General features: G+C 55.1%; 9 protein-coding genes and 1 non-coding gene across 10 annotated transcripts; 4 read left to right on the forward strand and 6 right to left on the reverse strand.

Moving 5' to 3' along the window:
* Positions 1-204: 204 nt before the first annotated feature.
* Positions 205-2,113, forward strand: BDP81DRAFT_437488 (transferase; the record flags this gene model as incomplete). The annotated part of the gene is made up of 1 exon (XM_060591231.1): positions 205-2,113. A coding segment is annotated over exon 1 (1,493 nt), but the record flags the coding sequence as incomplete, so codon positions are not given.
* BDP81DRAFT_t302 lies at positions 2,076-2,140 on the reverse strand. The gene has a single exon. It is a non-coding gene; the product is annotated as a tRNA-Lys (tRNA).
* A 482-nt stretch (positions 2,141-2,622) lies between these two features.
* BDP81DRAFT_330031 (uncharacterized protein) lies at positions 2,623-3,995 on the reverse strand (the record flags this gene model as incomplete). Its single annotated transcript, XM_060585367.1, has 5 exons — positions 2,623-3,154; positions 3,215-3,396; positions 3,459-3,545; positions 3,602-3,760; positions 3,840-3,995. 5 exons carry the CDS (start codon positions 3,993-3,995, stop codon positions 2,623-2,625), a joined length of 1,116 nt encoding a protein of 371 aa, XP_060440353.1.
* Positions 3,996-6,158: 2,163 nt separating this feature from the next.
* BDP81DRAFT_409893 (uncharacterized protein) lies at positions 6,159-7,826 on the forward strand (the record flags this gene model as incomplete). The annotated part of the gene is made up of 7 exons (XM_060589092.1): positions 6,159-6,347; positions 6,416-6,650; positions 6,712-6,852; positions 6,907-7,024; positions 7,080-7,148; positions 7,203-7,229; positions 7,289-7,826. 7 exons carry the CDS (start codon positions 6,159-6,161, stop codon positions 7,719-7,721), a joined length of 1,212 nt encoding a protein of 403 aa, XP_060440354.1. The 3' UTR covers positions 7,722-7,826.
* A 249-nt stretch (positions 7,827-8,075) lies between these two features.
* On the reverse strand, positions 8,076-10,399 carry BDP81DRAFT_409894 (high-affinity methionine permease; the record flags this gene model as incomplete). Its single annotated transcript, XM_060589093.1, has 7 exons — positions 8,076-8,423; positions 8,527-8,779; positions 8,845-8,981; positions 9,032-9,490; positions 9,554-9,725; positions 9,791-10,030; positions 10,123-10,399. The coding sequence occupies 7 exons, from the start codon at positions 10,397-10,399 to the stop codon at positions 8,180-8,182; spliced, it is 1,782 nt and encodes a 593-aa protein (XP_060440355.1). The 3' UTR covers positions 8,076-8,179.
* Positions 10,400-12,755: 2,356 nt separating this feature from the next.
* Positions 12,756-14,389, reverse strand: BDP81DRAFT_330081 (putative Zn(II)2Cys6 transcription factor; the record flags this gene model as incomplete). Its single annotated transcript, XM_060585369.1, has 4 exons — positions 12,756-13,378; positions 13,458-13,750; positions 13,840-14,094; positions 14,202-14,389. The coding sequence occupies 4 exons, from the start codon at positions 14,387-14,389 to the stop codon at positions 12,756-12,758; spliced, it is 1,359 nt and encodes a 452-aa protein (XP_060440356.1).
* Positions 14,390-14,437: 48 nt separating this feature from the next.
* On the reverse strand, positions 14,438-15,055 carry BDP81DRAFT_275588 (uncharacterized protein; the record flags this gene model as incomplete). Its single annotated transcript, XM_060582963.1, has 1 exon — positions 14,438-15,055. A coding segment is annotated over one exon (618 nt), but the record flags the coding sequence as incomplete, so codon positions are not given.
* Positions 15,056-16,713: 1,658 nt separating this feature from the next.
* Positions 16,714-20,033, reverse strand: BDP81DRAFT_108560 (fungal-specific transcription factor domain-containing protein). The gene is made up of 3 exons (XM_060581445.1): positions 19,605-20,033; positions 18,752-18,904; positions 16,714-18,428 (listed from the first exon to the last, which is right to left on the reverse strand). The coding sequence occupies exons 1-3, from the start codon at positions 19,907-19,909 to the stop codon at positions 16,739-16,741; spliced, it is 2,148 nt and encodes a 715-aa protein (XP_060440358.1). The 5' UTR covers positions 19,910-20,033; the 3' UTR covers positions 16,714-16,738.
* Positions 20,034-23,768: 3,735 nt separating this feature from the next.
* Positions 23,769-24,445, forward strand: BDP81DRAFT_108584 (uncharacterized protein). The gene has a single exon (XM_060581446.1). It carries the CDS (start codon positions 23,891-23,893, stop codon positions 24,338-24,340), a length of 450 nt encoding a protein of 149 aa, XP_060440359.1. The 5' UTR covers positions 23,769-23,890; the 3' UTR covers positions 24,341-24,445.
* A 517-nt stretch (positions 24,446-24,962) lies between these two features.
* BDP81DRAFT_108586 (uncharacterized protein) lies at positions 24,963-25,870 on the forward strand. The gene has a single exon (XM_060581447.1). The coding sequence runs from the start codon at positions 25,066-25,068 to the stop codon at positions 25,663-25,665; it is 600 nt and encodes a 199-aa protein (XP_060440360.1). The 5' UTR covers positions 24,963-25,065; the 3' UTR covers positions 25,666-25,870.
* Positions 25,871-25,966: the final 96 nt, after the last annotated feature.

Below are 25,966 nucleotides of genomic sequence, written 5' to 3' on the forward strand. Positions count from 1 at the left end.
GGCATGATGCAGAATGAATCATACCGGACCCAGATCACTTGCTCGCCGAACCTCGAACGGGGACCCATGCTATCTCCCGGCTCTAGCGGTTTGTCTGTGCGTGTTGAAAACTTGAACCTATTTAAACACGCAGCATTTTGCTCACAGGCTTGCTAACTAGATTGGAGCTCGCTTCATGTCAGAGTAAGACAGTTGCATCATTCGAAGCCTATCACAGCCAGTGTCAACAAAAGAACTTGAGCAATGTCAGCAACCACAAGCGCTGCACAGCATTGCAGCATCGACGCGACCCGGAGAATATTCCCCAACTCACCTTCCACAAAGCCCGTCGTCTCCAAACTCTCCATACTCGATTCGACAGTGGCTCGTTTCACACCCACTGCTGCGATATGGCTCTACGACAAGCCAGAAACTTCACAACTATCAAACACTCAACTTTTCGAGACACTTGGGCATGCACTGAGTCAAACGCTGGACGATTACCCACACTTTTCAGGTCAACTTCAATGGGCCACACCTGAGCAGGTCAAAGACAACGCAGTCCCACGACATCTTGGCCGGCTAGTGATTGCACATGGCTCGACCGAAGATCCCGGAGTTGAGCTATCCATCGCCACTCACGACTCGAAGCTCAGCGATATAGTCCCGAGCCGGGCTGAGAGGGCGACGAATCTGAAGGAGTGGAACGCCTCGAACTTCCAGCAAAGCGACTTCTTGCCAAAAACTAAGATTGCGCTCATGTCTCTGAATGTTATCGACGAGCTGCCCGCCATGGCTGTTCAGCTGACATCGTTCAAGTGCGGAGGCTTCGGGGTCAGCGCAATGGTCTCGCACCCGCTCGCAGATGCCGTGTGTTTGATGAATTTCATGTACTCTTGGGCAACACGGTCGAGGATTCTCTTCGGGAATTCTTCCGCAACCGGTGATCTAGGACTATTCAAGCCTGTCTTTGATCCGGCCCAGCTTGACCGGGTAGCGGGGCTCACATCCGGAGGCCCCCCGGACGCAACAATAGTTGCAGAGGCTCGAGCACTGCCGATGCACCGATTCGACTGGTGGGCAGAAGACGCTCCAGGATATCCTCGAGGTGTTAGACCAGCTTCACTGGCCACCATGCCACCGCCAGAGGAGTTGAAAACGACGAAACTCAGTCCGTCAACATACCCTCCCTGGCCATCTTGGGACATGAGCGCACCTGTCGAGCACGTTCAAATACGTTTCACGGCAGCTGAGTTGACGCGAATGAAGGATGCTGCGCTAGCAAGTTTAGCGGAGGAGATCAAATCACTCCGAGTCTCCAGGCTCGATGCAGTCCTGGCTCATGTCTGGACTCTGATGAACCGCGCGCGTGGTCATGAAGGGAACTTAGAAAGCGCGTATCTGAACATCACCTTGGGCCTCCGAAGCCGTGTCGATCCACCCCTACCCGAAACCTTCGTTGGTTCTCCTCTCCTTCTAGGAAACGTGGAGAAGCCTGCCAACGAAGCTAGCTCAACCCAGCTTGGACCCATCGCCGGCGCCATTAGGCAGATGATGTCTCGGTTCACTCCAGATGCGGTGGCAGCTTACGTCCACGACGCCGCACACGAAGTCAGTCCTCAGCGGCTATGGCAAGGCTTCTTGGGAACTCATCACACCCTTGTCACATCCTGGGTGCGGGCCAAGACCTATGAGCTTGATTTCCTTGGCACGAACGAGTTGGCTCGTTATGTTCAGGGCGTCATGCCAAAGATTGATGGCTTGGTCCAGATCATGGATATTGCCGACACTGGTGACTTTGATGTCAGTGTTTGCATGCAACAAAGTGCCATGGACAGACTGCTGAAGGATAGTGCGCTCCGTCAATACGAGTGCGCAACCTAGAATTGGCGTACAATCTTCAGAGGCGTTGTTAAATGCGCATAGAGACTTGGTCGGGACAACGCTTTAGTTATCGCCAGTACAGATTAGACAACACTGAAGATAGAATGTAGACAAAAAAAGATGGATTTGTGTCAATCGCTGACGGGAATTAAGCCCGACGTGGCTGGGAGATGTTAGACGATGACATCGAAGTGGTCCTTGGATGTTCAAGTAGACTTACGGGTCGAACCCACAACCTTGAGATTAAGAGTCTCACGCTCTACCTATTGAGCTAGCCGGGCAGGCTATTGAAGGTGTGTGATTGTGATAGAGACGGCTGGGCGTTCAAGACGCCGCATCGTGAGTTGTGCGTGGATCATTGAGGGCTAAGCCATCCCCAGACTCCACCCGCAATATCACTAGCGGTTTGCGCACTCTGACCAAAGATTCAAACTCAAATCATAGAAATATGACAACGTCTCACTTTATTAAGAGCCAGGCAAGAAGCCTTACAAATATAAACTCGAAATAACAAATAGAGACATCAAGAGTGAAAAAACAGACGGGTTGAGCTTATGTGATTATTGCAATGCCACCACCGCCAATCCACCTATTTCGATTTGAATCGATTCTGTAATTACATAGAAGAGCCTTGTATGTACAATGGTCCGGGTTGGCAACTCACTGGACCCTGATCATTTACTCTAGCTATTATCATGGCACTTACGGCCACTCGTGACCACATACTATTTAGCGCTCGAACGTGAACCACCCTTAGACTTACGCGTAGACGTAGCAAAGAGGAGATCCACCGATGGTGTTCAAAACCTCGTCAATAGTGCGGTTCTCAGCATTGACACCGAGGTCAAGGATATCAGTCTTCAAAGCATCCCTGCTAGCCGGCCTGTTGTTGATGGTAATCGTGCCAGCAATGGTGAAAGCGTCCCAAAGATGAAGGGCCTGCCACAACCAGTACACGCGATCGACCATGGCATGGTGTAGGAAGAAGCTTGGGTCAACAACAGAGGAGTACAGATCACTGGCTTCGCCGTTGACGGTGAAGTGGCCGGAGGCGTGCATTCCGAGGAAGCCGTCGGAGAAACGACCCTGGAGCTCGTTCTGGAAAAGCTCAACGCTCTTGGAGGCCGCGCCGAGGGTGATGTTGAGCATGTTCTCGTTTGTGAACCAAGTTGACGCGGTGTAGTTGCTCAGATCGCGACTGAGGCAACGGGGGTTGTAGCCAAGCTTGCCGGTTGGGCTGGCCTCGAGGCCATCCATGCCGGGGTTGACCGGACCAAGGTTGACCGTCATGCTAGGTTAATGTCAGCGACTGATGAATCTACCGGTACAGGAAACCACGAGAAAAGCTTACTTCTTGAAAGGACCGCTCATGACACAACCACCACCATCGCCTGAAGGCAGAACAATGGCACCCGCACCGCTGACGCTGCCGTTGTGCTTGAGGTAAGCGCCGTCGCCGCTCAGGCTGGTATCGCTGCCATCAAAGACAGGGGATTTTCGGAGATCGTCTTGGTTTTTCAACCAGTTCCAGTACTGTAATGTAATTGTCAGACCCGTTTGAAGATCTCACGCTGATAGCGATGGAATCCACTTACTGGCTGGGAGCCCTTGTAGCCGCATTCGTTCCGCAGAGCCTCTTCGTACGCCCAGACAAAGTAGCGGTGCCATGTCAGGAAGTTACCCTAAGTTGTTTCGTTAGACCGCAAGATGATTGATGGTACGTATGTGCATTGCTTACAGTTCCGTGAATCTTTGTGGTCTGGTTGATGTGCACCGCGACGAAGTCATCGTAGCGGTTGCGAGCACCGGGCGCGAACTCTGGATCCGACTTGGAAGGTGACGTCAACAGGCACTGCACGGCACTGATATAGTCTTTCCTCTCCTGGGAAGAAAATGCCTCCCTTTGTGACAGATTAGCTTGTGGCCCAAACATACGCGAATGTTCATGATCTGCGTGGCCACGGTGGGGAAGTGACGAACCAGTCCCGGCGGTAACGGGCATTGAAGATATTGCAGCTACTGCGCTTGTTACCAGCGCCCGACGCGGAGAGAGCACTCATGGCCCGATCTTGGAGCTCGGTGAGAACATCGCGAGTCTCGATGGGCGAGGCAATGACCGGCGCAATCAGCATGCCAACGGCCGCAGCCACAATGGTGATGGGAAGCATTGCTAGAAGTTCTTGCTTGTTCAAGACGGAATTAACAGACTGCAGGGTAGCCGCGTGCGCAAGCAAGGAATTGAGTGAGAGATGTGGTCCGAGGCACGTCAACAATCAAAGAGAACTGGACGGGACTTCACCAGTAGCACAGGGAAACCGAGGTGCACAAGGTCGAGTGGGAAGTGGGAGCGGACAGGACGGTCCGGAACAGTCACAAGTGAACGAACCATCAGACAGATCTCGCTAGCTATATAGACATATGCCTGTCCGACGTTGGGGATAAATTGAAAAGTCCCGTTGTCTGCACTAGTGCCTCCGGCCATGGTCTGCAGGGCTTCGGATCCGCGGCGCGGAGGTGGTAACCACACTGGGCAGCGGGAACGATCCAACAACGCCGCCGCTGTTGGCGGGAGACAAGGTCTTGAATTGCCGGGGGCAAAAGAAAGATTGAAGAGACTTATGAAGAGGGGTCACTAATCGAACGGTTTTATGCTGTGGATAGGGCAGCCAGGTCCCAGACTCGATAGCCCAGATCCAGGGCCCACGTTGCTGGAATGAAGAATGTAACCTTCTTTAGGCCAAGCGCGGAGCCGGCCGGTGGACGGGTGACAGGGAAGATGCGTTGCCGTCGGTCGCCACTACTTGAAGGTGGCGGATACTAAACGGCAACTGGACCAAAGGCTTAGTACGTGGACTAAGACACTGTAATCACCTTGTTCCGTGGGCCAAATCCGTGCGGCATTACACACGCTCCTTGAGCTCCATAAGCTTAAAAGTCAAAAAGGTTCAGACAACAACATGTTCGTCCCAACTACTCGCATGCAACAGTAAATTGTGACATACAGTGTCCAGTTGGTCGGCCATCGTCCGACTCCACAGAGTTCCGCTTCCCTTCACGAGACCCGAGGGTGACCAACCGATCCGAATAGATCGTATGGTGGTTTGTCGAACATCCTTATGTGGTTTCCACCGTCCCGTCTTAATCTTGGCATGCATGCCATGTCTTCCGACTGGCAGACCACTAGATCCTTTCATGGGTCGGTGACACCCTCCCACCCGATGCCGCCAACAACAACCTTGTGGTTTATTTATTCCTTTTCTTCTGTGCCGCTGGGTTCTTCAACCGGGGATCATGCACAGATTCCCTCTTCGGTTCGATGGCCGATGTCGAAACCCATTAATCTCCTCTCTTTTTCCTCGGCGCGACACAGTTTGCAGCGTGGCTTTGAGCACTTACGAATTTCTGCTGCCCGATTGGGGTGGCAGGATCAATATCGCTCCTTGACGCCGCTCCTCGCCAACAAATAATCTCTGGATGATTGCCGAAGATAAAGTATCTACCTATGCTTATATGCTCCATGGCATCAGTCATCTTCTGTCTTGGCAAGCTGGAATTGACTCCTCTCTGCCTTGCCTCCGGATGCTCCACGGTACTGCAAGTTTGCAACAAGGTGGCACGTTATGTGGGAGGCATCCATGTGGCCCCCGGGAGATCCTTCACACTCTTTTCATTCTACATCCTGCCCACTGCCTGCTTAGGCGATCCTGTAGGTGCAGCACATTGCATCCGTTGATCCACTTCTCTACAAGGAAAACTCCGGTACAGAATTCTCGAAGAAACAGTAATTGTGCAGTCACCTCGCGAACTCGGTGTCAATTTCCAAGCCGAATGGCAATGGGCTGATAGGGACGGATCAACCTCCCTGCTCTGGAACACAGTCTAGAAAGGCACAACGTATCACCTTCCCGAGGCAGGCTGGAGCGGCAGCACGAAGATTCCCCCTTTGTACGGAGTCCGATTCCGTCACCCAATGATGCTGCCTCTCACAGTCCCCGACTCCCCGTTGGGTGATCTCCTTGCATCCCTCCAAAAGCCCCGTCCGTACCGCGTGCGTGGTTACTGCAGTGTGGCCCCCGTGGATCGGGTTTCATCTATCCAGTTCCTTTTTTCCTACAGAACGGATTAAGAGCCCCCAATCTGCAGTGCCGAAATGGAACAGCAAGATGCTTAAAAGAATCCGCAGATCCCCTCGCTGCTCAATGTGCCCACTCTCCTGAACCTTTGTGGCTTTCTTCGACTCCCCTCTCATCATCTGTGCGTCTGTTCGACGCCGCGCAGCCGCGCCATCCGCCGTAATGTCTTCGATGTCCAGCACAACGGCCGTCGACCCGGAGCGTGCTAAGGAAAGCAATACGGCCATGATCCTAGCCGTGACTGGGACCTTCCACGCTCTCGCTCTCGTCTTTGTCGTGCTCCGAACATATACCCGCGCCGCTATCGTAAAGACGATAGGCATTGACGATTACATGATGATCATGTCTACGGTACGCCATCTCCAGAAGACCAGGTTGCTATGGTACCAGGAGAAGGGCAGCCATGCTAACTTTAGCAGCTCTGTGCGCTGGGCGGGGGTATGATGATCTTCATTATTCAGGCTTTCTACGGACTTGGCAGACACAAAGACACCATCAGCAAGCCGGACCAGGTGTTCTTTTCCAAATTCGGCTTCTTTCAATCGATTATATCCGCCATTGCCGCTCTCGCGTTTCTTAAGATTTCCATTGCCTTATCACTACTACGACTTAGTAAAAACAAGTGGTACTCGAGATCACTATGGGCTTTGATTGGTACAATATCTATCCAGCCCTATACACTGTGGCGCCTGACTTTGATCTAACATGTCATTAGTATTCGTGGTACTTTATACGATCATGGCGTGGCTTAGCTTCTTCTTATATTGTAGCCCGATGGAGGGATATTGGGACAAGAGTCTCAAGCCAAAGTGCTACAACATCAAGTTGTTTGTCAACTTTGCGCTAGTAAACACCGGTGAGACGAGATTCTGTTCTTTTCTTGCCACTTTGGAAGCTAATTGAAAGCCAGCGCTCAACATCTTCACCGACGTCTGTTTCGCATCACTTCCCGTCCCAATCATCTGGGTCTTGCAAATGAAGTTGCGCACGAGGGTATATCTAGTCGTCGTTCTCAGTTTGGGATACTTGTAGGTCTTGCCCCAGTCTACGCATAGGCCGAGCACCAGAGCTAATCCATTCCAGGGCTGTCGTCATGGGCATCATCAAAGCCATCTATCAGATCGCGCAACCGGGCAGCAAAGATGGGACCTTGTAAGTTCTCCAAGTGCTTGCTGAGGAACAAGGAGTGCTGATATGTGTTGCCAGCTACCAAAGTATCCAGTTTTGGGGCTTGTAAGTCGTCGCAATGTCTACTGTCAAAAACGAATCAAAGCTAACGCACCGTCCTTCAGTCTCCAACTGAACCTCGGCATCATCGCTGCCTGCGCGCCAGCGATAAAACCCCTCGTCGGCCGCGCCCTTAAAATATCTTCAAGCCGTCACTACAACAGCGATAACCTTTACGAAAACCGATACCCCACGGGACGATCCGGCAGAACAGGAAACATCACCACGGGCACCGCTCGGAGACAGGGCTATAGGGAACAAGGAAGCCAGGGGGCGCCAGACTACGAACTCGAGGACGGGCCGTTTTCACCAAGTCCAGAGTTCTACCGTACGACTATAAAAGGTGGAAATAACACCCCGGCGGCAGTTGCTGTGTATCAGAAGAAGAATAGTCTTGGCGACAGGTCGGGAAGTGAGGAGTTGATTTTGGAGACGGGGCATGGTTTTGGGGACAATAAGGGTATCATGAGGACGACTGAAGTACACATCCAACGCTGAGTAGCAGTGATTGAGGGGTGCTCAACTTGGCTTAGCTTCCGAAAGATGATGGATCGTGAGGATATACGATTGAACACGCTTGAGCCGACCATCATTTGATGTGAGCTTGTGATTCGACTCCGACTACATAGAGCTTGGATATGGTGGTCTCTAGCCATTGGCTGTTGGGAACATGACGACTCAGGTACATGCACCGATGAAGACCATCAAATAAGATGTAGGTCTCCGAGATGTCAGAGACGTACGTAGTAGGGCTTTGATCACGTATGACGCAAGTATGAGGTGCCGAATCAAGTGAGCAAGGTTATATATTGACAAGAACCAACGTTGCACGACCAATACTATGTGCTACTACTACCATGAGTACCTCCTTCCTTCCTCCATTGGGCAGACCCTAAGCACACCTAGACAGAAAGACCTTCCATCCAAAGGTTTGCCAAACATCTGTATCCCAAAACTCAGATCCCCTTTTCGTTGGAATTGCTAGAATCAAGCTCGGTAGTAACGTGTCGTCGCCTCAAGTTGCCCGCCTCATCGTGCACATCATTCCACGCAGCGAGCTCAGCCTTGGGAACTCTAACCAAGCGATGCGTATTGGCGCCGTTGGAATCGACCTCGACAATCTCCGTGCGGATCTCGTATCCCAACCAGCGAGGGAGTACATACATCCAGAAGACGTAGTACAGGACGCAGAGAATGATGCTAACAGAACGCAAACCAGGTCAGCGAATTTCTTCTCATTTCGAATCCGAACTTTGTCTCGACCACATCCGAGAAAGAGCTGAACAAGGAGGGGTTCACTCACATGCCGATACCCACAACGCAGTACGTGGCATACCAAAAGCTGACGCTTCCCGCGTACGGGCCACCCTTTGGCGGCCACCACGGCATTGCCAGGACAAAGACCTGGATGGCGAGGAAGAAGATGACGACAAAGTCCCAGGCGCGGAACTCTGAGCGGCTGATGCCGGATCGCTGGCGGCGGCGCCGGAGGACGAAGACACCGAAGGTCATGGCGAAGTTGAACATTGCGCTTGGGTAGCTGGCCAGATCGACGACTGATATTGTGTCAATGAAGGGTTCATAGCATGGATTAGTAGGATCCCTGGGAATGAGGCCATACCGAAAGTGAAGGCATCGCCAGCAGGGGGCGCGACGATCATGATGAAGGTCATTGTCCACTTCAACATGTACGGACCCAAGGGTGTTCCAAAGGGCCTAGTCGAGACCCAGAAGTTGGTGAAAGGAAGAACACCTTGTCTAAATCCTGAAGTCAGCAAAGGCTCAATCCAAAAAGAGCGCGTACTCACCGTCCAATCTCACGAATCATACGCGAAGATCCAATCAACACCGCCAACAAATTCCCAAAAGCACTCAACAACACCAAGAAATTCAACACATTCGCAGCAGCCTTGCTCCCGCCAAACAACTTTGAAAAGAACACCGCCGCCGCAATCTCGCTCGCCTCCTTGAACTCAGCTTTCGGCACAGCAGCAAAGTAGGCAATGTTACAGAGCATGTAGAGGATCGCCACCGTCGTCAGCGAAATGATGCCGTTCTTCTTCAGGGTGGGGATCGGGTTCTTGATCTCGTTGGTCATGTTGAAGGCGTTGTAGTAGCCCGCGTACGAGAAGATGATGCTGACGAGGGCGTTGGAGAGGTCGTTTCCGTTGCTGGTTGTGCCCTCGAAGGCGTTGCGGAAGTTTGCTTTTGGGTCGGGGATGTGTTTGATGTTGCCGCCTAGGACTACGAGGCCTGCTATGGAGATGCTACAAGGGGGTGAGTGTTAGTTGCGGCGGGAAGTTTGGGTTGGGTTTTGGGCAGTCACTGACAAGACGAGGGTCAGAAGCTTCAAGACACCGATGAAGTTTACGAGCCAGAGGGAGTATCTGTTGTGTGCGAGAACGCAGATGACGGCGAGGGTGTACGCTGCGATCGCGACGCCTCGCATCTGCCACTCTGAGGGCGTGATATCGGCCATTCTCCACAGGTACCTGGACAGAACTATCAAGCTGTCAGCCTTTCTTTCGCGACTCGACATAGATCCTCTTCATGCCATGTTCACTTACCGACTGCATTACTACTGCTGAACGATAGAATCACCGACTGGACCGCAAAAGCAACGGGGAAGAAGTGCTTCGGGCGAGGGTACTGCTGTTCCAAGTAGACAACCTCCGAACCACTGCGGTTGGGGAAGTAACTGGCCAACTCGAGGTAGACGCTGAAGCCAGCCGAGGCCATGAGGAATCCAATCACCCAGTATATCAAGGCCAGACCAATCGAGCCCGTCCTGTTGAGGATATTAGCAGCTATACCGTAACAAAGTCAGCATACCATAACTTCCATGGAGGCATGCTCCGATAGACTTGTCACAGGAGCAACAGGGCCAGGGCCAACTTACGAGTAGAAAAGACACCAGTCCCAACCATCATATTGATATTCAAGAAAATAATAGCCAACCAGTTGACATGGTACCCCAACGGCGATTCCGCTTCGACAGGAGCACCAACGGCCTCCTGGTATGACGGCTTGGAGCCATTACCTCCCTTGACTCTAGTGTACGCAAGATCGCCATCGTGAATGATGGACGGCTCAGAGTCGCTGGCCTCAGGGTCGGCGCGTACAGTCGCGTCGGCGCCGCCCGACTTGTCGCTCGGGAATAGCCTCGAAAATACCATTGTCGAAGTAATTGTGCCCAATCTTTTGCGAAAGATGGATTTGATCGACTGCCGTTCAAGTTTGATGGAGCCACAAGTGGCACGCGGATGAGGACCCGGGTGAGTTCAAACAGACCAAAGCGGAGATAGATCTTCAACAGAGTTCTACATGAAAGCCATGGTCGCGTGGACGGAGATACATATATACAGATGTCTCCGGTCTCCCCACGTCGTTCTACAAGTAATGCCCTCCCGCCATCCGTCCCCGATTCATGTTCGCAGGCACCATAACGGGGGTACAAAATCACACAATCGATATCTCTTGGCCCAATATTCCTGATCCATGCTTCCAGCTAGCTTGCGTGCTTGACAAGTCGACATTGGTCACCTTGGCATTGGGAAAACCCCAAGAGGCACAGAAGCACGCAATGAAGGAGGGCCAGGTCCCTTGAACTTTGGGAAATCCAGCCGGATAGACCGACCTGGGCACGCGGCTTGGCTAGAGCTGAAGCTGGTGCAAAGTGGCAGCCGTTACCACCCCCGTCCTACACCTACACTACATGCCGACATGCGCGATTGTAGCGTCCCAACAGCGATGGAGAAACTTGAGATGGAAAGGCGAACGGACGGGTTTCCCCGACCCAAGGGGACCACCGCGAAGAGGCGTTCCCACCGTGGCTCGCCCCTAGTCTCTTCCCTTCCTTCGAACCGTGAACGTCCGTGGATTCGCTCAAATCGGATGTGCCAGGACGTGTGTTACCCGCGCCGAACCCACCCCCGCGCGGCATGTCCACTGGTTTTGTGGATGTCTGTTGGTAGGCTGCGATGGAGTAACACCGAGGGTAAATGACGACATCCGGTAACTATCCGGTACCAACGTTCTGGCAGTTGAGGATAGCTCCGCGCCTGAAGTGGTTTGCGACACGCGGTAAGTCTTCAGCTGAAGTCCGAGACGCTGTTGCGTGTAACGGACAACTAATTAATAGAGGCGGTAATTGGTCTGCGACTGCCTACCTTAGTCCGAGGTTCTCGCGATCTTGAAGGGGCATAATATCGGCCCTGCTCGTGCCATCTGGCGACTGCTTCTGACTTCAGCCACGCACGGCAGTGACTCCAATGAGGCAGACAAGCAATCACATTCTGGTCTAGAGCCGCAAAATTCAACCCATTTGCCTCTCTATTTTCCATCCGTCGGATCACCGTCCCAAGATGGATTGGCCAAGCGTCAAACACGAGGTGATCATTGCGTGAGGCAAGACTTGGCTTACCATCCCCCCTTCATATATCATCTCTGAACGGCTCACCAAGACATCACCTAATTGCGGCGTAACCCAACCAACCATGATCCCGTCCTACTAAAAACGCGGTAATTTCATCGCGTCAAAGGGAAGCTTGGCAAGCGCCTCCAGAGCAACGGTCTGTAAATCCGTCCCTGAAACCTTGCTGCAACGGAAAAGCCGTTGATATCGATCAAACATCTCAAAACGCCATCGATATGTAGAAAGCCAAGGTTTTCTTGGGGGACCCATCATTTGCAACCTACCTTCTCCGAGAGGACAAGACGCGTGGATTTTCGGTTCCTTTGAAGCTTGGGGTATATGTCGACATCGGGCCGCTCGATAGCGCCATCGAATAATCTCGGGAAAGAGGCGCCTTGGCCAACGCCCGCCAAGCATTCGATGAAAACTTTGGGGGGAATCATCTAATCGGCCTAGACCACGCAGAACAGAAACGTTCATACAAGTTTGAGGGATATTGTGGTAGCAAGACGAGGGCGTGATAACAATTAGGCGGGTGAATAAAAGTCCGGCCTGCCCGCGTTTCGACACTTTCACCTCCGTCGAGGCGAATGTCGCAACATTTATCATACTAATCGAGACCGACGGGCTTTTGAGGTCTCAAGCAGAGAGATATCATGGGACCACACGACGACGCCTAAAGTATTCCATTGGAGAGACTAGGATCCGACGTGTTCATGTCAACCTCATGCTGGACCTTTTCTCGTAGTCGTCCACGATACCATGTGATCCTCCTCGTCATCACTCAGGCAAAAGTCACCAGAGTCCAGCATCAACTCATTCAAGGTATCCAGTCTCATTACAATATGCGACAGACGTACACAAACTCGTACACCCAATCTCATCTTATATCCCAAAGAGTACATCAAGTACTCATCATCCCAACCAATCAAGGAGCGGTGATACAAACCCATGACCGAATCTCCCACTACCAACGCCAGACTCGAAAGTCCAAACCCAACCCAATCCAGCCCAGCCCAGCCCATGCCCATGCCCATGTTATACTCATGATACATCCTTTCCCATCATCCATCCATCCAGTACACCAAAAAAAAACACATGCACCCAACAAAACCCCCCTAAAAATCAAACGGCGTAAAAATATCCGTAAACCACCGATTATCCATCAAATCCAACCCAAACTGCCCCAACTCAACCTCCCCAACCCCAGCACCACCACCCATCAAACCCCCAAGCACCCCCGTCCCATCAACCCCCGCCGCCGAAGGCGCATCAACCTTGGCCAACGGCGCCATAGCAGCCTCCCAAGTCCCCTTGAGCCCCTTAATCGTCTTCACAGCTTTCGCAAACGCATTCCCCTCCTCCACATCGACATTCAACCCAGCCTCGCTGCAAACCCTCATAAACCGGTCCCCAATCTCGTCCAGCGTCGCAATGAGATCAATCGTCGACCTTACGCTCGCGCGGTCCCAGACCGGGTCTTCGAGCACCGAGAGGCGGTAGAGGGCGATGGTGCAGTGGGAGAGCTGGGCGAAGGTGAGGAAGGGGGTGGTGTAGTAGGCCGCGGGCGGGAGGGTGAGGAAGTGGTCGAACCAGGCTTTGACGGCGTACAGGCAGGCGTAGAGGATGTCGAGGCGGGCTACGTCGGGGAGGTTGGCTGGTACGCAGGTGGCTGTTTTGTTGGAGAGGGCGATTTCTTGGATGGAGAGTTCTGTGCAGTGGAGTTGGGCGATGATTGTGTCTGGTGAGAGGTGTTAGAAAGCCGCCGTTGAAACAAGAAGCAGATGGTATAGTGACGAGAACGAGGTTGGGAAACTAACCTGTGCTTTGGAGCTCTGACGGCAGGCTCTGGATGTGTTGCTGGAGCTGCCTCTGGAGAAGCTTGACGTACATGGCAGGCGGCGTCTTGTGCGCATCCACAATGTCGAACGTGTTCTCGGGACGCCATGCCGCGGAAAGCTTGCCGGCCTCCTCCTTGAGTAGCTGCATTCTGACCAGCGCGACGAGGGTCCGGTCTGAAGGCGATTCGGGCTGCTCGTCAAGAACCTGCAGACACTCGTCCATGTGCGGTGTCCAGCGCAAGGGGTCCATCTTGCCCAAGAAGCTCGCGACACTACATTGGGGGGGAGGGGGGGTTAGCCTCGCCTGTCTCAGCCTGTGCCGATGGTCATCGACTAGGTAAACGGGGTTCGGGGGACATACGCTGATGAGATGAGATAGCACGCAACCACAGCCCTCCGCTGCTCCATCGTCCGCGGCATCTGCGACTTGACGTACAAAGTCTGCCCCACGGCCCCAGTCTTCTCCCTATCAGCCCTCTCCTGAGCAGCCTTCCAGCAAAGAAAAGGATTCAAGTTGTCCAAGGGGTCACGGGACATTCCCAAGTCGAAGATGAGACCAATCGCAATCTGACAAAACAAGCACATGAACGGCTTGTTCCCAAGCTGGTGATTCGCCCTAAAAGCAGACCTGAAATGTCAGCGACAACCGACCAAATTTGTAGCCATCTCATCAAAAGCAGAGAGAGAGAGAGAGCAGAAAACACGAACGTGACTTGAACTGACCATCCCAAGATCACCAACAACCCGAGCAAGTAATCAATACTCCTCTCATTCTCAATAAGCAGCTTATGGCTCACAATCTGCCGCACTCGCTGCCCCAGCGCAAGCTGCTGGCTCGACACCCTCGACGCGATAGTCATGATGCAGATCCACAGAAACGGCCTCTCGCCGCGCAGCTCCTCGGCCGTCATCGTGGCCTTGAAGTGGAGAAACGGGAAATACTTTAGGTTCTGCCCGCGGAACGCCTCAAAGAGTGCCTCCGCCTCGTCTGGGGAGGGTAGTTCGTCGCCGTACCCGGGTTCCTCTGGGCTAGCAGTCTGCGTCGGCGTTGGCAGCGAAGCCCCTCGGTCCCTGCGATCACTCTTGCCGAAATGCTGCGTTGAGTCGAATCCTCCACCTCCACCACCGGCGCCGTGCATATCTCCCATCTCAGAGGACTGCCTCCTCGCCGCCACCGCCGCCGCCGCCGCCGCCGCCGCAGCAGCAGCAGCAGCAGCAGCAGCCGTCGCAGACGAAGAGGAAACAGACCCCCCAGAAAGATGAACATCAACCCCCAACTCAGACGACAAGTTCGGCCTACCCGACTGCCTCAGCAGCGTGACAAGCCCATCAAGCTTCTCCTCCAGCTGCGCGGTCCGGCTAGACGGCGGCTTCTTGGAGCGCTTCCGGATGGGGTTACTCGGCTGGCACGACTTGCCCAGCCGGTGACACCGCTCGCAGGCCCCACCGACGGGGCGGAGGATGCATTTGCACTTTGCGCGGGAGCAGTTGGTGCAGGCCCGGCCGTAGGGTGCGGCGATGCCGCCGTTGACCGACTCGGCGGCCGCCGAGTCGCGGGTTTCGATCCCCGTCGGCATCCGGGATTCGATTTTGGGGGAGAGGCGAAATGCCCCCTGTACCGTATGCCGGTTAAGAAGACAGGTAAAAAGAGGATAAGGTACTTCGTAAGGTGCTCTGTAACTGCAGAGCTTTGCTTTCTTTCGTAAGCGGGCCGAGAATCCGGAAAGCCTTGCCCCGGGGTTGCGGGCGACGAGCGGACTTGGTTGAGCGGCGTATGTGTTGCGTGATGGTCACGGTGGTGCCAGGCCAGGTCCCGGGGTTGGTGGCGGGCAAAAAAAAAATCGCCCTGCTAAGCTTTCCGGCTGCAGGCGATCAATCTCTCGCGTGTGTTTCTCTCTCTCTGTATCTGTTTGTCTCACGATATTCGCAGCCAACGAAACACACATACACAATACACACCAAGCGTTGAACGGGCTTCAGATGTCCGTTTGGTATCGCAAATGCCGTTTGGATGGAGTGCAGAAAGTGTGAGACCAACGAGAAGGGAAGTGGGAAGGGGGAACAATGAGCGATGAGTGAACAGGAGAGGATTGGACTTCGAAACCCGCCGGGTTTGGGCCTTGGATGGTGTGGGCGACGTTCGAGGACCTTGCGGCATATGTACGTTGGCGAGCGGAGTTGAAGGCGAAGACGTTGAAACCCGGCCGCTTCTGCTGACGACAGCCTCCAATGTTGTCATGCCGGCTGGAGGTGATCCTGAGGCTTGCATGTGGCTTGCGTATGGCGCCTGGGCGGGAACAGGGATATGAGTTGGGCCGAACGCCGAAGTCCGCTCTCGCTCCAGGCCCCGCTCCTGGTCTCATCCACTAACAAACTCAGGCCGCCCGCCAGGAACACTTTAATCCGTTCGCGTACCTTGGAATAAGGTCTATATATTACATCAGCCTGATACGATCTTTAGCAAGACGAAAGATGGGTATGTGAGATTGGGTTTCGATCTCGACCCCATTCGGTATTACGCCTATGAGATCTTGTTCCATGAGGATTGGTGAAGGATACGCCCCCTGCTGGTCACGGAACCGTGGAATCGGTTTTTTACTCTCACAGTCGCCCTGTCTCTGACGTCCAGAATAGAAGTTTACAGCGACGGCGATTGCGGCAGCGTACATCACATGTGGCCAGGAACTGTGAACGGCACAGGTTGACATGAGATGCAAGACAAGATGTAGTGTGCCATGGGTATTCGATTAAAAGTTACCATGCAACTCGGACCTAACGCCATAATGGTGCATTTTACTAACGCAGCATAACCTCAAATGAGGCAATCACAAGATCCTCAGATGTTGCTTCATCGCAGGGGAAAAAAAACCATAAAGATCAACGACTCCGTAGAGCTGGCCGCAGCCTACCGTTGACGAACCACCTCCAACGCCGAAATGAGAACTCATTACTTTCCTTCCCACAGGAGAAGCACATCAGTTGCTCCCAATGAAGGGGGCTCATGGAAGTGTTACCCCTAAATACCATAATGCCCCAGACTTCGAGTGCGTACCACGACCACCTAGGCATCAAAGCACAATCATCCCACCCAGGAACGATTTCGAGAGACTGCCCGGCGCAAGAACAAAAAAGGCATCCGCAGGGTATTTTTTTCGTACTGTACAATGTGTCGGTCTGAAATTGTGCCGAGGCGTTGTCGTGTTTTGTTAATAGAATTGGAAGTCTCTCCATAAACGGGTCAAGTTTGATCAAGAGGTGAGTCAAACTCCGCCACCCATGAAGGCGGCGAGGTCGTCGAGCTCGAGCAACTGTCGCTCGAATGCGGAGCAAAGTTCGCTAGCCGTCATATCCTGGGGCACAGGAGCAGCAGGCTCGGCAGAAGCCACGCCGTTGCCAATATGAGGCTGAGAAAGCATCTCGGTGGACTGCTTGATCTCGGCCTGCTGGGGAGGAGGCGGGCTGACAGAAGCCGGCGTACCAACACCGCCGGAACCGCCGTTGATGGTAGTAACACCGGGGCGACGCGGCTGAGGCGCGGGGGGCTCGCTCTCGCTCTCGCGACCGCTCTCGCGACCGTTCTCGCGGACGCTCTCGCGGCCACTCTCACTCACAGAGGCAGTGTGGTTGTTGGCAGGACCCGGAGGAGCGGGGACGCCGGTGCCAGCGTTGGAGTTGGAGGTCTGGTCGTAGTCCATGGCGTCAGGGTTGGTGTCTGGGTTCGAGGCGGCTTCGTCCTTAACAGACGCCTGGTCGGCAGGCGGGGCGCTGGTGGGAGGAACAGAGGTGCCTGCGACACTGGGGCTGCCAGCGACAGCATCATTGCCCAGCACTCTATGCATGACGGCAAGGTGACGCAGCCACGAGCTGATCAGAGGCCAGGTATCAACTCCATCCTGCATGAAGTGGAGGCCATCGCGCACAATATGCCCAGCAGTCTCGACCGCATTAGGGGGGGTCAAGCCCTTCAGAGACAGGTAGGCGACAGTGGCACTGGCAGTGAAGGACGAGAAGAGCATGAAGATGGGGAAGCAGATAATGCCCTCCTTGTCAAACCCGGTCTCGAGAGCAGTGAGCATAGCGATGGTGCTGTGGCACGAGGTAAAGAGCCTATCAATGATCTCGTGGCACTGGGGGGTGAGGCGCCAGCTCTCCAAATTGAAGCCAGGCGCAGTAACATACTGCAGCAGGCGACGGCGGTTGATGAAGATGGATGCGCAGTGAAGCATGCAGTGCAGCATGGCATATGTGAAACCAGAGCCCATGGTGATGTGCAGGTTGATCTGGCCTGGCTTGTCGACGTACTGCATCGACAGAGAGGCGCGAAGGCGCTCAATCTCACCCATGAGAGTAGTGCAGACATTGTCGTTGAAGGTCTCCGTGGTTGTGGTCATCAGCATCTGGACCACGTCGCGCCATATGCGAGTAGCCATGACAATCTGACCAAACTCACCGACCTCATCGGTACGGGAGCCAGAAGGCATCCGAGACGGGTCTGAAAGGTTGATGGTCTGGACATAGACGGCGTTGCCAAAGGCAAAGTTCATGTCGGAGCAGGGCAGAGAGACATCAGCCGTGTCGTTGGCGGACAATGCCGGCTGGCGGCCGGGCGTGCTGGTAAGCAAGCAGTCGAGAATGTACAGCAGCCACAGCACACGGCGGAACGACTCGTCCTGAAGGAACCTATCGGCATCACTGACGGCCGCATGGTGGCTGTGGAGAATGCGGTACATCTGGACCATGCGACTAGCCTGGCCCAAGTAGATGTAGGCACGAACAGCATTGCGGGAACCCCACTCGTGAATGATGATCAAGCAGATGGCCTGAATCTCAGCGAGACTGGGAGTATCGAGGTTCTGGTTGATGATGCCCATGGCCTTGGCTGCGAAGTGCTCGGCAGCACCAGTAGCACCGGACTGCCCGCCATAGCGTCTAATCAAGGTAGGGGAGCTTCTGCAGGAGGGAGAACAAGGTTAGCCGGGGGTGTTCGTCCGCTGAAAGTTCGCTATTGTGTGTACAGCCAGCACGGCGACTCCAGTCGGGGCCAAAGACAATGACCACAATGAAAAAGGTGGTGACACTTTCGGCCCAAGTCCGGACAATTGGAGCTAAGCGAGCCGACACGAGACTTCCGAACGGAAGGCCGCGCCACCCACAAAAAAAAAAGCCGGACATTGCGGGGGGGGGGGGGGGGGGGGGGGGACGTGGTGTAACACCAAAACAGGGAGGAAATTGGCATGTCGGGGAACGGAAGACCCGAGAACAAAGGTACGTACCGAGCGGCGCAGGTGAGCAGCGCGTAAATGAGGGCCGGGTCCAGAGAGGCGTTCTTGAGCTGCTGGATGAACGAAGGCTTGTGGAAAGCAACGCAGGCCGGGTACGTCTTGGAAATGACGCGTTCGCATTCTTGGATGAGCTCCGGTGTAAGTCTGGCGGGGATGAGGTCAGCATTCGTGTTCCTTTCTTTTTGCGCCCGTGTTTGCGTTCGGGGGGCGTGAAACAAGATATCCCGGCCACTGGCCCGGATGAGAAGAAGGGTGGAGTGCCAAAAGTGGCGGAGACGGGGATGTGACTCGGGAAATGAGGATGGGGAGGATGTAGGGGGGGATAGTACGGGTATGCGAAAATGGATATTGGAAGCTTGTGGGATCGAGGGAAAGCCCGCCGTCAGAAGGCGGCTCCGAGGCCAAGCTAGCGGCGGTGGGAGATGCCGTCGGTTGGAGACGGAACGCCGTCTTCGGGAAGATCGAAGCAATGGCAGACAAATCTTGGGGAAAAAAGAAACAAGGGGGAGAGCACTTGGGCAGACGGAACAAAAGGGGGGGGGGCAGAGAAGAACAAGAGATGACCGCGCGTGTGTGATGAGGAAGGGAAACGAACAAGCCACCGCGTCCAGGCCGCATGCAGTAGGGGGGCCGAGCTCCCTCCCTGGTCGGCGGCGGTGGGCGGCGACACAGCCGAAAGACGAGAATAGCACACCCGGCACACGGCGCGCGCAAGGCAACTAACTAGGTGCCAAGCGCAAAAAGTGTGCGCCGCGCGAGCCTGGGACAAGGCGGCGGAGGCAGTGAATGAGAGGACAGGCAGATGATGGAGATGCTGAATGTGAAGAACAAGCTGTAAACTTACTTCTCGGGAGTCTGAACGTGACGAGACGAGGTCGAGGCCGGGTTGGCGGCGCGCACATCACCGGCCGGAACCGAGGCAGGCAGGCTCTCACGCGCAGGGCGATGAGCGGCGGTATGACGGGCGGGCGACTGGCCGTGATGATGGGCCATGGACTCGGAGGGCAAATAGCACTCGTGCATGCCCTTGGCGCAGTTCTTGCAAGGAGCGCGACCGTTTTCGTAGACACACTTGGTTTTGCCCTTGCGACAGCGCACGCAGGCGCCGCCGGCTCGGAGGGCGGTAGACCGCACGACGCTGGCCGACATGGTGCGGTAATGTGTGAGGTTGAATGTGTTGTGCAGCAGTAGTAGAGATGCGAACCAGTGTTGATGAGTAGCGATGTCGCTTGATGATGGGGCCTGTTGTCTTTTGTCTACACAGGGCAGAGTAGAGAGAGAGAGCGCCGACGAAAAGATGAAGGCGGTACGGAGTAGGGTTTGTGTGGTGAAACCCAGATGCGCGTGGTCAACCGGAGGTGAATGAGTAGACGCGACGCGATCACTACTTGATCCACTCAAGTGAGCACTGAGAAGAGCTTGCTTGGATTGTGGGATGATGTCGTGGTCCCAGTAAGGTGACGACGTTCCGCAGAAGTCACGGCGATGGTCGGCGTTAGGAAGCCGGAGGGTTGACGAGGTGAAGTTGAAGAAAGGAGGAAAAGAAGGGAGAGTTCGGGGGTGTCAGGGTCGCGGGAGGAGGAGTGTTTTGTTGAGGGGGGCTCCGGAAGAGAAGAGAGTTTTGGGGCCGGGTGACGCAGAGAAAAGACGACCCGTCGCGCCGAGATTATGGAGAAGGGTGGCTCCAGAAGGCGAGACCCCCAGGCAGGAGGTAGCGGGCGAGGGCGGGCGGCGGCGTCAGGCCCAGGAAGGGGGCAGAGGCGACGGGGGAAAACGCCCACAGCGGCCGATGGCAACGGGGTAAAAGGGTCGCACTTGGCTGGACTTGGATCCGGAACGGCGTCGGGAGAGGGTGGTGATGTTTGTTTTGTTGAAAAGATTGAAGTGGTTGTGGGGTTTTTGGTACTGCCAGAATTGTGCTGTGGTGGAAGACGAAGAAAAGAGAATCGGAGGGCACGGGTCGGCCGCGATTTCTCGGTGGTGGGCGAAAAATCCGGGCGGTGGTCCTCAGGTTTCGGTGGTTGGAAGAGGAGGAAGGAAGGAGTGGAGTACGAGAGATGGGGAGGGGTGTCAAGAGTAGGGGTAGGGGGGTGTGGTAGGGCAGAGAGAGCCCGGGAAAGAGGGCATGCCGCACGGAGGGCAAGCGGGGGGGAAGAATGAAGTATCCCGTACCTTTGACGGTAAAGAGGGAAAGAAGTGGAAAAATCGGATTTGGAAAAAGGGAGTTTCATGTAAAATGATCCAGATGGCCTTGGTCATCAGACACAGGAGAATATCATATTATCTAAGGTAGGCGAAAGGAATAAAGAGGTGGACGTTGATGGGGGAAATGGAAAGACAGGCGGAGGTGGACGACCTGAGGAAAGAGCGAGAGGGAACCGGCACACGGGTGACGGGACGTGGACACGGGGGAAGGAGGCGCACACGGCGTGAGTTGAGGTGAGGAAGGCGGGCGGGCCTCGGCCTCGCATTCGTTGCAACTGCCCTGCGCGCACTTGAGTCCCTGACTTCCTCCCTCTCTCATCCCATTTAATCTGGCCGCGCTTTCTGATTATTCTTTCATCCCGCTGCACCTGGCTACCTACTGCTCCTTCCATGGACCCGAGCAAGAGTGGAGGAGACGGCGACAGAAACTGAAGGAGGAGGTCTTGCGCCCCGAATGCGACGGACGGATGTCGCCAGATGGTCGCCTCCACTCAGGGCTGGCCAAGCTCGGTGCGGGCTGGGAAGTCACGGCCTGCGGAAGCGGGAGCAGTCGGCGGACTTTTTGGAAGGGGCAAGGTGGTGGAAAGTGCAAGAAAGAGGTGAAGAGTGAATGGGGGTGGGGATTAAGGGGGAGTGTGTGGAACAACCCGAGTGGAAATGGAACACTACGGAGACACAGGTACCTACGGATACCGTACCTATTTCCATAACCTCGGGGGCAGGCGCGAAAAAATGGCATTCTGGAAAGAGGCAGAGGCAGCGGCAGAGACATTGGTCAAGTGACCGCAGGAGCTGCCTGCCTGCCCTGGGCCACCTCACCAACTGTCCACAAACGGGCGGGCCTGAGGTTTCTTTGCTGAGGTTTTACGGGCGGATCGGCTGGTGGTGCCGGAGCTGAATGAGGAGAGACGGAAGGAAACCAGGAGCGAGGGGGCCCACTCTGCCCATTCTGCCTTCCGCGTCAATGTCCGTCACAGGGAGGTACATGGCCGGTACTCATAAGCCCGGGCATTCATTCTCCAACATCAAAGTACCGCCCTACCCCCCCCCCCCTCTCTCTTTCCTTCCAGGTTCCAGGTTGCCCGTATCTGCCTTCCCTCCAAGTTCCATCAAATCGGTACCTGCCTCAGCGTCTGCGCGCTTGCGTTGCCTGACACGCCTGCCCTGAGAATCTGGCATGTTCCCGCGGCAGGCACCTGCCTCGGGTCTCTTCCAAATGTTCCTTCTCTTTTTCTTTTTGAACAACTGATATTGGAGAGAAGGAGCGACAAAGAATGTGTGAATCTTCCCTCAGGTTCGTTGGAGTTTGTCCTCTGCCTCTCTTCCCTCTCCTCTCAAGCTCTCCTCCAAGCTTCACTCGACGCGACCATCATGGCATTTCCAATAGTTCTGCCCAACGCACAAATGAAGTCCCCCCTCCAGCCCCAGCCCGGCTGTCGCCCGAAAGCCAAAACGATGCGCATACTTCGTACAGTCTCGACACAGTGTCTGCGGCATACGTCCCCGACACATTTCGCGTCTCGCATCCATCCGTCCTCTGCCTCCGCCGTCGACCGGTCGCAATCCCGTTCGTTTACAAGCCCAGCGAATTCGCCGTCCGTCTTGTGGGCAGACCGTCCCTCAGTCTCACCATGTTCCCTTACGACCTGCGCCGCCATTGCCTACCGTTACAAGCAATGCGCCCATCTCCCGCCAGCCTAGTCGAATAGCCTCAAAAGTCGACTCTCCTCCTGTACTGGCAGCGCAACCAACGTGAGAACGAGTCCTGGCTGACACTGCACATCCTCCGAGCTTGTCATTTGGACCCGACCTGTCCCAAGGTACTTCCCACTGTCCTGCGACAATGCCGGGCCCGCCGATTGCTACAGCGCTTTCGCCTCGGCAGCGCAGAGTCACAAACCCTGCCAGGCCCGCCGCACGCCGGGCATTGGCCCACACCGCAATGAGAAGGGCGGAAAGCGTGATCGGGCCATATCCACATGGCCTGACTTGCACCGTTCAAAGACATTGGGCACCCGGCAGAGAGAGAGAGAGAGAGAGAGAGAGAGAGAGAGAGAGCCACAGGCTACAGGGCAACAGGACCGCGGACGAGAACGAGGCACAGTGCAATGCCATGTTCCATAGGGGCATGGACGACCAACGCCGCCGAGCGGGCCTGGAATCGCCGCGCCCCCCTGGTCCTAGAGTCGGTATCGCACCCTCTTCCAAGTACCTTTCCTCTACCTTGGTGCTTGGCCTTCCCCAAATTCCACGGAGCGCCAAAACCCAACCGGCGGCTACAGGGCCACGCCAGCTTGCCCGTCCCTGACCAAGATCACCGCGCCGCCAACTTTCAGCGGAAGATTGGCCCCCCTCCCGAATTTGTTTCTCGCAGACACCGGCGCGGCAGGGCGCTTTCGTTGGACACTTCGCTCGTGCCTTTGAATACTTCTTTGACGGCACGGCCTCTACCGATCGAGATCAAGAGGGGCCGGAGACGCAGCCAAAACTGTAATTTGCACCCATTCTCGCTCGACGGTGCTTCCAACTTCGCCGGCACTACACGCTGTGCTACACGGAGGCGATCGCTGCTCAAAGACCCAACAAGCTCGTCATGATATGAGTTAGGGCGGTATGTAGGCGTGGTCCCCCTATCATTTCGGGAAGGGCGTCAGGTCGACTTTGAGCAATCCCCTCCTGGCAATAAGGCACGTTACGGTCGAGTCTCTCCTTTGCAAACCCGCTACGGATAGTGTCGTTGTCGATGCTCTACCGGTTGGCAAGTCTGAATACTTCAGCACATTCGGTATTACCAAATACCACGATGCTGTAGCCAGTTCACGGCTCGTCCCGGCCATCGGGCTGGCCTGGAACAAAAGACTGGCACGCTGGCCGAGGGTCGACACGACTGTTGCTTCTGTGCACAAAAGACAAAAGGCAAAGGCAATGCCGGCAAAAGCTGCCGCCTCGTCCGGGCCTGCTAGGCAACCTGTTCCGTCTTCGCTCCGTGGGCATCCACCCATCACGCCCTCGCCCCCAGTTTTCACCATGGAGCTGCAATCCCGAGAGTGTCCAGCGCCATCTCGTTCCGGCGACGCGCCAAATTTCTGTTTAATCAAACTCGACTTGCCCGGGCCTGGACCTAGAGTTTTCCCTCGCTCGCTCCCCGTGCTGAAGCGGACTTGCGCAGTCGACGCCACCGCCCCACCCCGACCGTTTCTTCGTTTCTGTCCGCTTCACCAACATTGCCTGCAGCAAAGGCATGTTGCGGCCTGCCATCATGTCTTACGTCAGGTTGTCACTGCGTCAAAGAATGGATCTAAGAATATGCACGATACGAAACCGACTTTGGGTACCGTACGTTTGGTAGCCAGGCACGAAGGGTCAAGAAGTTGACAATACCTCTTTCCCGTGGCATCAGGGATAATGCCCTTGTGCACTGTCACCATGTTGAGTACGGGACCACATTTGTTCTGCGGAGCGTCTGAACACTCTCTCCCGGTGACCGAAGAAAGCCTAATCCAGATTCCGGACTTCTCGGCAGATATCCAGACGGGGCTGGCGGCTGCCGTCGTTATCCACCCTCTCGCGCGTCTTGTTCCGACTTATTCCTCGGTTGAGGAGAATCGCGACATTGGATACCGGGTCTTGACTGTATTCACTGGAGCATCTGTATCCCCCCGTTCCTTGGCGAGGTGCTTCATTCGTGCGACTTCGGACATGGTTCTGTGAGCTCGCGGCCGAACTTCTGGGGGTGGTCTTGCTCTTAGTCGCCGTAGTGTTGCCGGCAAACCTGGCCAGTGCGGATGGTTCCCTCTCCCTGCACACCCCCGACCCGGCGCGTGCCAGTTCACTTCAGCCCAGCGTGCCGGTCCGCGGCACAAACAAAACGAAATGTTGAACACTTGCACCATACGATCTGTTACCGAAGCAGCGTGATCTGAAACCCAACATCCGACACACTGCACGCAATTGTGTGACCTCACAGTCTTTCTCCAGAACCAAACGAACGTTGCTGCAGCGTAGCACTGTCTTGTTTGACGGTCTGCTGATTCAAATCGCGATGGTGCCCGACGGAAGCATCAGCGGCTGGATGTTGGAACATCTCCCACCGTCATGCCATGGGGCAGACTCCAAAAGTCCGGCTCCAAAGACAGCGAGAGAGCTGCTGTCAGTGGTCACTGCAGTTGCGCTATTTTCCCCCGGCTGAAGCGCTGCGAGGCGGACGGGTCAAGGCTTCAACCAATGTACAGTGTAAGCTGATGTCGCTGACGACGCCAGGGCTGTTTTCTCCGTGTATTCCGGAGGTTGCGTCCACTTTTCCTGCCCCTGCTGTCTCCTCCCGGGACCTCTGCCCAGCGCTACCATGCCCGGAGTTGATGTCATTTCCCACCACACCTCCGCCTTGGTGTCGCTCTTCTGCCCCGTATTGTCTTGGGGAGATGCACGTTGGTCTGGCGCTTCTGCTCCCTTGTCTCTTCTGTCTCCCGGGTCTCGCAAACGGCCGTGGGCGCCTAGGTGTGGTATCCGTATACATACCACGGGATCTACACGATTATATCCAGCCTCCTGGAAACGCCGTCATCTTTGTCTTGCGGGCATCAGAACAACAGTTGGAAAGAATGGATCAACCGGGTCACTTGGTGGAACGGGAGCCGAGGGAAGCGCAAAGACTCCGGAAGACAACCGACGGTCCGCCGCGGTCAGATCTACTGGGCTGATTACCAAAGCTGGTGAATCAAACCAGCCGAAACAATAGCATTTCTCTTTCTCTCACACGGCCGGCGATCCGTGCACCGACCAGGGTGGGTGGCGTTTTGGCCTTGCGGCCTTACGGCATATTGGGAAAGTGGAGTCTTCTTCCGGAATCACTTCCGCCGGTTTCCGGACCACCGGCGCTGGCGAGATCCACTCGGTGAAGCTTAGACGCCTGAGGAGCCACACCGATCCCCCGCAGCCGAGCAATCAAATTCGCTCGAGTCCGCGACACATCAGCGCGTGACGGCCGCGAGCGACATTCTG

The sequence above is a fragment of the Colletotrichum phormii genome (assembly GCF_030913505.1).
Source record: "Colletotrichum phormii strain CBS 102054 chromosome Unknown BDP81scaffold_24, whole genome shotgun sequence".
In the NCBI taxonomy this organism is placed as follows: Eukaryota; Fungi; Ascomycota; class Sordariomycetes; order Glomerellales; family Glomerellaceae; genus Colletotrichum; species Colletotrichum phormii.

Excerpts from the sequence above, each read along its gene's own strand:
- BDP81DRAFT_108560 (XM_060581445.1), bottom strand. The coding sequence starts at position 19,909 with ATGTCGGCCAGCGTCGTGCGGTCTACCGCCCTCCGAGCCGGCGGCGCC. Across the intron at positions 18,905-19,604 it reads CACGTTCAGACTCCCGAGAA|ACTTACACCGGAGCTCATCC; the intron begins GTAAGTTTACAG and ends CATCCCCGCCAG. Across the intron at positions 18,429-18,751 it reads CTGCTCACCTGCGCCGCTCG|AAGCTCCCCTACCTTGATTA; the intron begins GTACGTACCTTT and ends TCCCTCCTGCAG.
- BDP81DRAFT_108584 (XM_060581446.1), top strand. The coding sequence starts at position 23,891 with ATGCCGGCAAAAGCTGCCGCCTCGTCCGGGCCTGCTAGGCAACCTGTT.
- BDP81DRAFT_108586 (XM_060581447.1), top strand. The coding sequence starts at position 25,066 with ATGGGGCAGACTCCAAAAGTCCGGCTCCAAAGACAGCGAGAGAGCTGC.